The sequence below is a fragment of the Apteryx rowi genome, unplaced genomic scaffold (assembly GCF_003343035.1).
Source record: "Apteryx rowi isolate R43461 unplaced genomic scaffold, aptRow1 scaffold_171, whole genome shotgun sequence".
Classification (NCBI taxonomy): Eukaryota; Metazoa; Chordata; class Aves; order Apterygiformes; family Apterygidae; genus Apteryx; species Apteryx rowi.
In genome coordinates, this window is record NW_020447986.1 from 1,110,955 (window position 1) to 1,121,414 (window position 10,460).

At 35.8% G+C, this 10,460-nt stretch overlaps 1 protein-coding gene across 6 annotated transcripts in view; it reads left to right on the forward strand.

Moving 5' to 3' along the window:
• Positions 1-4,393: 4,393 nt before the first annotated feature.
• MAP3K7 (mitogen-activated protein kinase kinase kinase 7) overlaps positions 4,394-10,460 on the forward strand; it is a 40,466-nt gene continuing 34,399 nt past the window's right edge. For 2 of the 6 annotated variants that reach the window (XM_026060807.1, XM_026060811.1), the window contains exons 1-5: positions 4,394-4,506; positions 6,921-6,986; positions 7,848-7,893; positions 8,441-8,599; positions 9,726-9,850. In XM_026060807.1, the coding sequence (XP_025916592.1) occupies positions 8,508-8,599; positions 9,726-9,850 (217 nt within the window). In that variant the 5' untranslated portion in view covers positions 4,394-4,506; positions 6,921-6,986; positions 7,848-7,893; positions 8,441-8,507. Of the gene's footprint in view, positions 4,507-4,617; positions 4,946-6,920; positions 6,987-7,847; positions 7,894-8,440; positions 8,600-9,725; positions 9,851-10,460 lie in introns of all 6 variants that reach the window. The other 4 variants (XM_026060808.1, XM_026060810.1, XM_026060806.1 and 1 more) reach the window with 3 other exon arrangements.

Sequence of the window (10,460 nt, forward strand, 5' to 3'; positions counted from 1 at the left end):
AGATGCACACATTTCTTAGAATGAGTGAGCTATCTAAATGCTAATATCTCTGGAAAGAGTTATGTGTTTAGAGCAAAAAAGAGTCTGTGGAAACACCCATAGTTTTAGGAAGATGCATGATGATACTTTGGTGCTCCATAAACATGTTCTAAAGTATTTGAAAAGAGAATGATTTTTAAGACAGAACTAAATCATGTAGTCGAATCACTGAATAGCAGCAGTACGGTGTTGTGCATCTCTGTTAGATGATGTCCTAAACAAGAACTAGCTGTATCAGTTTGTGGCAATCATAAGTTATGTCTGTTTATTAAGAATCAAAGTTGCTTTTTAATCTATGGATTTTAATTTAGACATCCCTTTTCATATGAAGCTTTGCATAAATCTGTTACCTTCTGGCAAACTGTTTCTCRTTGCCAAGCTTAAACCTCATTTCACTTAAAATTAGTGGGATTGCTGACTGGTTGGGGGGGGGGGGTTGTTGTTTTGGGGTGGGTTTTTTTGGATTGTTCTGTGACTCCCAGAAAGGGAAAGTGGTGCTTAGAATTGGGTTGAATTTTGAGAATCTTTGAGTACAAATAAACTGAACTAGTCAGAGAAGCTAGCTGTAAAGAACTGGCAAATATGAACTCTCCTAAAGGTGCTGCCAGCATATTGGCTACAGTCATTTGTGGTGTGGGGGCTATTTGCTTCAACTTGCCTAATAAAGTGCAGCAAACACAAAGGAATCAAAGCTGGAATTTGAGACTGGTTGGATGATTAGTAAAAATGATAGCCGTATATTTTAGAGGCTCTAAACTGTTGTTCATGGGTTCTTTAGGCACTTCAGTTTTTGCTGTTGGTTGGTGGGGTTTTTTTGTTTGTTTGTTTGTTTTTTAATCTATATACTTTCCATGTGTAGTAAGGGCAGATGTGTGAAAAACTGAAAATAATATACTTCACTGGTACTGCTGGAACCAGTATATACAAAAAATAGAAGATGCTAAAATTAAAAATGTGTTTCAGTTTTCACACAGTATTGATGAGTATATATTTTTCTCAGTCTTGCATTGTGTCTGAAGCTTAGAGAGATCCAAAACTTCAGTTTGCATGAACCTTTCATTCTCAAATAGCCCAATAACTAAAGGGACAGATAGATATTAAAGAAAATTTAGGGATTGCTTGCTGTTGGGAAGCACAGGTTTTGTTGATTTGGAGAGAGGGCTGGGGTGTTTGGGAGTTTTGGGGCGGGTTTTGTTTGCTTGTTTTTGGAACTGCCTCTCTTGCTCCCCTAAATCATTTTATTGCTGTATTATATGTTCAGCAAGGTCTTTTTAAATGAAAAGCACTTAGCTATCCAGCATACAGAGCTAAATAACATGGAAATGTAATGGTTAGGGATAAAAACTGTTTCAGTGTCTTTATATTTGAATAGGAAAAAGTGTGTGGCTAATACAAAATTTAAATTAATTCCCTGCAAAGTTTCTGAATTTGATAGAGGAATAGGGTGCATCTGAATAAGCATAGATGCATTTTCTTGTTTTACTCTGGGGAGGAAAAATCATCATTGACATCGCCTAAGATAAAATGCATCCTTAACAGCTTAACATATCTGCAGTCTCTATATCCTGCATGATTTCTAGTCTATGCACTTACCAGTCAGTATCATGTATCTTTATATACAGCATTTGATACTATTTGTACACAGAGGCAGAGGTGATGTGTGTTCTATGGATCTTATATAGTTCATATTCTTTAAATAAGTCGATACACTTTTTTGGAAAACAGGCATGCCACTTTTTTGCCATGCCATTTTGTCATGTAGTAAAATGTAACTTTTTACTGTTGCGAATTTTATAGGGAGAAGAATAAGTATATATATACTTTTCAATCTATAACCAACTGATTCTTGACAAACTTACTCTATGGAGAAGAAGCATTAGTGTTATATTTCTAAACTTGTAATCTACCCTATATTTTCCTTTTTTCTCTTATAAGACATCTAGAGGGCAAAAATCTTTTACCAAAAGAATGTATTTATTTTTAGATCATTTTCCAAACATGCAGTGCCACAGATCAACTGCTGTTTATTGATTTGTTGTGTCAATAATTCCATTAACTGTGCCTCATATAATTCAGAATATGCACTACTGCCCAAACATATGGTGTGGCACCAGCAGCAGGGGACAAGAAGGAATGAGTGCGAAGAAACTAAAGTTCAGACAGCTCTTCCCTCCTGTGCTATTAAGTTACTTGGTTCTAGCACACGGTGTTGAAGGAGACTTTGCTTACAGTGTTTAAATTGTTCTGACTGTTTCTAAGACTTGCTCCTTTGAAGACTAAATCAGGTGAAAACTTGAAGGGAGAAAATGAACTGTAAGTGGAAGCTGCCATGAGCTCCATTCCTGCCTCTTACACAGGATGTTTTTGCAATGAACACTTTTTCCAGATTAAGTAGGAAAGACAGACTGGGATATCACATATAGTAAACCTCGAGGTTGTATCGGATCCATCATTGCTCCTGACAGTTTGCGATGGCTTTCACACGATATCCCAGAGGCTGAGCCTGCCTAGTGTGGGATCTGCTCTTCTCTGTTTTCCCTGCATCCTAGGTAAATACTCAGTGCACTCATGTCCTCTCCTCAAGTTCAAGCCTCTGCACAAGCAGACGGAGACAAAGTCGCTGATAAGTTGTTATGAAACCTTGGCTGTTATGCAGCCTTTAATTCTATTCCATGTCTATGTTTTAATCTTTGAATATTCCTTTTTTTACAAAGCATCTTTTCCTTTTTTGTTGTTGTTGGATAAAGTCATAAATAACTATGACATTCTGGTGAAGAACTTTGAATGTAATTAGGGGAGTTTTTTCACGGTGTTTTTTCTGACCAAAGTAGTATTTATAGGAGGGCTTTAGCCATCTTAAGGAAGACAGTAAAATTAAATTCTGCCGTAATAAACTCCTATGATAACTGGCATTTGTAGATGCCTCCCTTCCACCCTTGTTGTTTTCTCTTACCACTCCCCTTCCCTTCTCTAACCACCCCCCCCCCCAAAAAAAAGAAAGTTTTTGTTGGGCAAAGTGTCCGTTCTGTTTCTCAAGATCCATATTTGAAATCTAGGACTAATAACATGAGTGCAGCATGCTGTTAAAACCGGGTGAGGAAAGGCTGCTGGGGCCAAATACTGAATTTCAGTCCCACTCAGCAAGCCTGTACCCCCTTTCTTCTTTCCCTGTCCTTCTCATCTGGCCCCCTCGCGTTGTTTGGGAGTTGGAAGAGCTCCTGTCCTTTAGCTTCTTTTATACCTTTGTGCGCCTTCCATCTCTCCCTCTTCTCCTCTCTACCTCTTTTATCAGGCATATGTATAACAGCTTGTTTGTCTGTGCCCTCCTCTAGCAGCTAGTCTCTGTCTTGTGAGGGTCTAGTTTCAGCTTTAAATTGCAAAGGCATATTCTGCTGTTATTTTTGTGTGTTGCCATTTTTCCCCTGAAGAATGCAGTGAAAAGAAGTGAAATTTCAGTTTGTCATGGTTTATAACTGATCCGTAACTGGAAGTAACCTCATATAATACACAAGATGTTTCTCTGTCCTGCTTTCCTTCTCTGCTAGGTTTCAAAGAATGTTTCCAAATAATGGTGGTGGGAGAGCTTCTTCTCAATGCATTATTCACATTTTTAAAAGATTTTTGAATATAGCATACAGGAGCTGTTACTACTACTGCTTCTGTGAAGTTGCAGTGAAGAGTTATGACTCCCGTCTGTTGGTTTTTTTTATATATATTATTAGCCACTGTTAATTTCACATAAATTAAAATGTATACATCAACCAAAATGGAGGAAGCAGGGTTATGCAGGCATTGTGCTCATTTGGTGGACTCTCGGGAGAATTACTGTTCTCGTGCTATTGAGGCACCTGTGAGAACTGAAGGATAATTCTGAGCACTTTGAACTCCTCTGCCATATTTCAGCATAGTCTTGTACAATTATTTGCACATGCATCTAAGTTTCAGAAGTGTGAATTCCTGTTACTGGCAAGCAGAAATGAATACAGCAGATAAAGATATAATTTCACTGGCCAAATTTATAAAAATAAATTTGCCATCATTTCCCTAGTTGTCATCTGAGCAGATCTCATTTGAAATAATTAAAATCTGTTTTTTCTGAAATACTGGCACTGCATATAGAATAATAAAATGTTTTATATGTGTGTTTTCCTGCTTCTTCTGTAAATGATCTCTAAAGGAAGCTTAGGTAAGCGCCAGTTATGCTTTAACTGCATAATATTAAATTGCTGTTGTAGAATTCAGGCTTTTGTATATGTTCAGTTTTCTAAGTTAAATTGCTTTTCTATTTATGAAGTTCTGTTCAGAAAACTAAACTTTTCTCAAATTTTAACTTCAGTATTTCATGTTATGTTCTAGGTTGTTGGAAGAGGAGCCTTTGGCGTGGTCTGCAAGGCAAAATGGCGAGCTAAAGATGTAGCCATTAAACAAATAGAAAGCGAATCTGAAAGAAAAGCCTTCATTGTAGAGGTACAATAAGCTTGCTGGAAAACCTTAGGGGGGTTTTGTAGAGCTTGTCTTCTTTTCTTGTTAAGTTCATGGCTGCATTTAGCGTATCAAAAGCTATGTTTGCATTACAAGGCAGATGCAGTCTCTGGTACCCCCCACAGTCCTGGACCCCTCATCATACAGACCAGGAGACCTGCTGGAGCACATTGTAGCTCCCTTAATTCACTTCCCATGGAAACTGTGGAGGGAAAGGAGGAAGAGATGGGCACACAGGTGGGGAAAAGTGAGTTCCTGGATTCTGTCCCCGTTTGGAGTCAGGATGTAGCTGAACTACATACAGCAGTCTTGGAGCTGAGAAACGCTTCCACGTGCTGCAGTATAAGCAGATCCAGAGTAATGTCGTACCTGCTCTGAATTAAAGTTTCTCATTTTTCAGTATGATATAGACATTTACGTTTAGGTAAGTCAGAGGGTTGGATTTTTTTAAAACTGTGAATGTAATCTGAAAATACAATCAGATTTTCCTTGTTCTTTTACAGCATTGTGGAGATTAATATTCTTTTACCTTTAGTGGAGTGTTGAGATTTTAAATATGAACAGTTACAGTTCACTGTTGAAGTAGCACAGTGTTAATCATCTAGAGCATTTGTAGCTACATCTGTGTTAGCTACTTTACACACAAGTCCTACAATTTTGGGTCTAATATCAGTTATTCAGGATATTGTGAATTTGCTTTCCTAATCTTCAGTTCAAATCTAATAATGATATAAAATTTCTTGAATATTTTACATAGCTTCTGTCTGAATGTGGGATATTTGCAGTTCTTGAAGAACCCTGAAATTAACTGCAGGCATCCCAGTTTTCTAAATTTACAGCCTCTGCTTTGTCCACAGTTTTCTCAATGTTACATGCTGTCTCCTCCTATATTATTACATCCCTCATACTCACAGTCGTACCTGTTCTAACAGGACTCCTGAGGGCAGCCACTGTGGGACTCTTCGTACTTTCCTGCAGAAGAAATTCTCAGATGTCTGGGAGTTTTTAAAATCTCTTTGTACAACCCCACTCTTTTATCTGTCATAACAAGAGTAGGGCCATTAGGTCCATACTTGAAAGTGTTTCTTAAACTTTCAACGGTTTTAATAATGTTTTGTTATTTTTTCTTATATTTAAGTTTATTAATACATGTAACTCATTTAAGAGCAAATCACCTTTTTATCCATTCAGTGTCTACTTCTTTTGAAAGATCTTGAGGAGCTCAAATATGCTGATAAACCTCCCAAGAAATATAATATGTTCTAGAATCAAACATTAGATAAATAATTTAAATGAGGTGTTTTATGTCGTGCTTATTAGTATTCAGTCAGTAAGAATCTAGGATGTTCAAGATGTACAAAATAGATTAAGAATAAATCTCTTAATCTTAGAACTAAAAAAGTGACATTTTAATATTAAGGGTTAAAGGAACTGTATTTGTGGTAGGCCTCTCTATGTGAATATTTATGTGTTGTTTATTACCATGGTAAGCTTGTGATGTGATTAATTTTAGTCTAGTTGAATAGGGTGTAGATCTGATCAGTCTCTTAGCATTTTTGTGTTGGAAGGATATCTAAGAAGAGAATGCCAGAAATATTTTAAGAATTACTGGGATTCAGGAAACCCACATAGTGCAAGCAGCAGATGTAATAATCCATTCTGTTCTATTAGAACTTCTGAAGCGCACAGAAAAAAATACCATCAGCTCCCTTAACTGGATGAAGAACAGCATATGATAGCACATATGATGCAGATGAAGAACAGCATGTGATAGCACAAAGCTGCCTCAGAAATCTGCATAAAGGGAAAAATTACTTTTTGCTATGCTCTTCTATATACTTGCAAGAGAAAAGTTCAGTACAAAACAGTCTCATCTCTGTAGTAGTCGTGCTTCTAAACACTCACTATCAATTAGTACAAGCAGCAGCAGCTCCTTGCAACTGTATCACATTAAATCACATGGTTTATTTTATAGTTGTGTTTTTTAAAGAACAGTAGTTTTCTATATTGTAAAAGATTGTTCATGAAGTCAGACAACCCTGATTCCAACATGGGAGGCTCCAGGAAGAGCACAAAAACTTCAGAAGGCCATAGTTGCGTAGTGTTTATTACCTAAGTGATTTTACTACACAATGAAATAAGTTTATTTTCTTTAAAATTAATTTCTTTAAAATTTCTTTTAAATTCAGTTCCAGTTGGACAGAAATCTAATTACATAAATAAAAATATAAACTGGGGCATCATTCTCAATTCCTAAAATCCCTGTTATGCAGGGTATAAGGGTTATGCAGACATATAAAACTGTAATTACTGTTGTTAATATAAACTATAAATGTGAAAACAAAGCTTTAGCATTTTTCTTTTCTGTGGTTTGAAATGAGGTGTGATTTGTATTGCAGCTTCGACAACTGTCACGAGTAAACCATCCCAATATTGTCAAGTTATATGGAGCCTGTCTAAACCCAGTAAGTTATAGCTAGTCATCTTATGTCATATTGATAAAGCTTACCATAAGCAAGCATCAACCCACAAAAGGTATATTTTATCTACATTTTATACATTTTAGCCACAGTAAGGATATAGAGAGAGAGATTGAGATTGGTTGGTGTTTTTAGTTTAATTTTTCTATGGAAAAAATAAATTATTTCAGGAAAACCCCAAACACTATTTCTAGACACCTATTAAATTTCAGTTTATCTTGTTATTGTCCAGAATGACAGGTGGTATACTACATATGTAATTTCATTTGTATCTATAGTCTGTATTAGCAATATGTGATTCATAGCTTGTAAATCGGTTCCAATTCCCATCTATGCCATCTTCAAGAGTCACTATTTCTGCCACAGCTGCAAATAATCCTACAAATTCTCAAAGCAGAAAAGCAAGTATGGTGACAGGACAGATGTATCCTTAGCTAATTCTGGGATGGGATATTTAATTGGTTAAAATAATGCTCCATCACCGTTTTTAGCTAAATTCTTCTGTCGTGATATTTTAAAAAAATTTTGTAAGCCACTCTAAAAAACAGCAAAGGCAAATGAATTGCAATTTGAAGACAGCATTTGTTTTTCAAGATGGGAGGGGTTGGGAGGGTCATTCTCTTCTTTCCTAACCTACAGTGAGAACTAAGTATGAAACTAATTTCTGTTTCTTACACCTAAATATGTACCATTCAAACTGATTCTTCACCTCATAGATAAATTTTCTGTTAGCTCAGATATGGACACATTGCAGTTCCTCTGAAAGTACTTTCCTTTCAGGTTACAAAATCTGTTGTCTGCCCCTACATTTAAAACATCCCTATTTTTTGTCCCCTCCCCCCAAAGGTGTGTCTTGTTATGGAGTATGCTGAAGGAGGTTCTCTGTACAATGGTGAGTATCATTTCAACATAGTGTCTTCCCAGAGCTGAAGTGCTAGCGTTAGGGAAATCATAATCCGAAATGTAAAATTGTTCTTATATGTATTTTTTTAAAAGAATTCTAAATAGAAAACAGTATACTTTAAAAATTATTTTTCAGTCCACTAGTCTGTTTCTTGATACCAGATCTTTAAATGACTTCTGCAAAATATAAAGTTTTCCATTGGGAAAACTACAGCTGACAAGACCGTCCCTTACCTGTAAATTCCCTAAGCACTTGTTTAATATAGACTTCACTAGGTATAGCTGAAAATAAGCATCATGTTTCATATTGCTAGTTACCGTATAGCAGAATTCTAATGAAAAAATTATGAAAAAGATTAAAAATTGGAAGTTATTATTTTGACAATTTCCATTATTTTTACATTTGGAAAAAGAGATTTTCAGTGGTAGTGATGAGGTACTGATAAAAAAAACTACTTAGATTCTATAGACCATTCTAACAGGTATGTTGTTAACTCCATTGTACCTGTTGTAATATGCAATAAAGTTCTTTTTAGTTTGTGCCTTTGTTTTGCAGTGCTACATGGTGCTGAACCTCTGCCTCATTATACTGCTGCACATGCAATGAGTTGGTGTTTACAGTGTTCCCAAGGAGTGGCGTATCTCCACAGCATGAAACCAAAGGCTCTAATTCACAGAGACCTGAAACCACCAAAGTAGGTTTATAGCTAATATTTAACTTCTTGTTGCAATTTGAATTTGAGGTCGTTTGCAATATATTTGTTTTATTGTTTTTGGAAGAAATACCTTTAATTGGTACTAACTTTATTTGATATAGTGTATTCTAAATGAAAGCTGTGCATTTGAGACTTCAGTTATAGAATAGTGATGAATGGTACAGGAAACAAACTGTACTCAGTTACCTTCTGTTAAATAGGAAAAACATCCTGTTTCTGCCCTCCATCCTGGAAGAGGGTTTTAACAGAGACAATGTTCCTAAGCAGAGGCATTTAAAATGCCTCAATTTTACTACCAATGGTTTGTGGTGTTCAATAGGAGATCAGGTGGTTTTTTTACACCATACCTAATCTGGTGTATTTGAGCTCTTTTCCAGCATGATCATCCTTCTGTATGCCATCCTCCTGTCTGTTCCACATACTCAGCCAGAATCTCTCACCACTTTTCACCAAAGCAAAAGTGAATAGTATTCTCTCCGGTTTGTTAATCTGACTTATCATGCAGGGGCACAATCTTCAGATCTGACTCCAAGGATAAGGAGGAAACAGGTTTGGGGATCAGCAGCATCATCCCCTTTTTGTGGTGGCCTGCAGTTATACCAGATAAAGTTATAATGTGAAACCACACCATGAGTCTCTAATTCTTTCTTGTTTCCCCAGTTATGATTTAGACAGCTATTAACATGTAACTTTGAGTTCCTTCATTTAAAGAAATAATTACATTGACTGACGTTAATGGGAGACTTGATCATTCTCCTTTTAGTAAAATTATTACCGCAATTGTTAGGTTTTGATCTCAGGCATATGAAAGACTAATTTTGTCAATATGTGCTTCGTGGATTACTATGCCTACATATATTTATTTAAAATCTATCATGTACAAATATTAATAATTTTTTTAACTATTTCATATGCTCAGATTAGGCACCAGTGACCTTTACTTATTTTTTCAAATTATAAAGCTAAATATTGAGAAGCAAACCTTTCAGATCTAGRATTTGAACTATGTTAAACTGATAGTTGTTGGAATAAAATTTCAGTGGTTTATTACCAGACTATTTCATCCCACAATTTTGGTTTGTTTGTTTGTTTGTTTTCTTGACAGTTTGCTCTTGGTAGCTGGGGGGACAGTTCTAAAAATCTGTGATTTTGGTACAGCCTGTGATATTCAAACACACATGACCAACAATAAGGGAAGTGCTGCTTGGATGGCACCTGAAGTTTTTGAAGGTAACAGAGTAATTTACAGTGTCAATATGATGTGTTCTTTCTAGGAATGTAACTTTGAAAAAAATTTTGAAATAAGAAAAAAGAGCATTGTTTACATGCACTTTATTTTAATTGGCTTATTAAAGTTTGAAATAAGAGGTGAAAGAAAGTCTTGGCAGGAGACTATCGTTTATTTAAAAATCAGTGACAATGGCTTCTGTATGATCATAAATTGGCAAATAATTATGGATTATTTCAAAGAGCAGCACTGAACAGACTGTATCGTGTTAACATTAAACAGCTAATTGCATGAAGCTCTGGAACCGTTATTTATTGGTTTTGAGGTTTACATAAGCGCTACCTTTAGACTGCTGCTATTTCTTATTTTACAACCATATGCAACTAAAACACAGTCAGAGGGCTATTTCCCCAGGATTGTGCTGTTTCTGAGATTCTTAAGTAATCTCAAACTCTTCTGACATTGAAATATGCTGCCATTACTTTCACTCCATGTTCTGATCAGCTTTTATCTTTAGAATTTCCCTGTTAGTGTCTCTAAATTGAACATAATTGCCTTCATTTTCAATCCCCCACTTTCTTATAACTCTAAGTCTGCTTTTTTTTTTTTTTT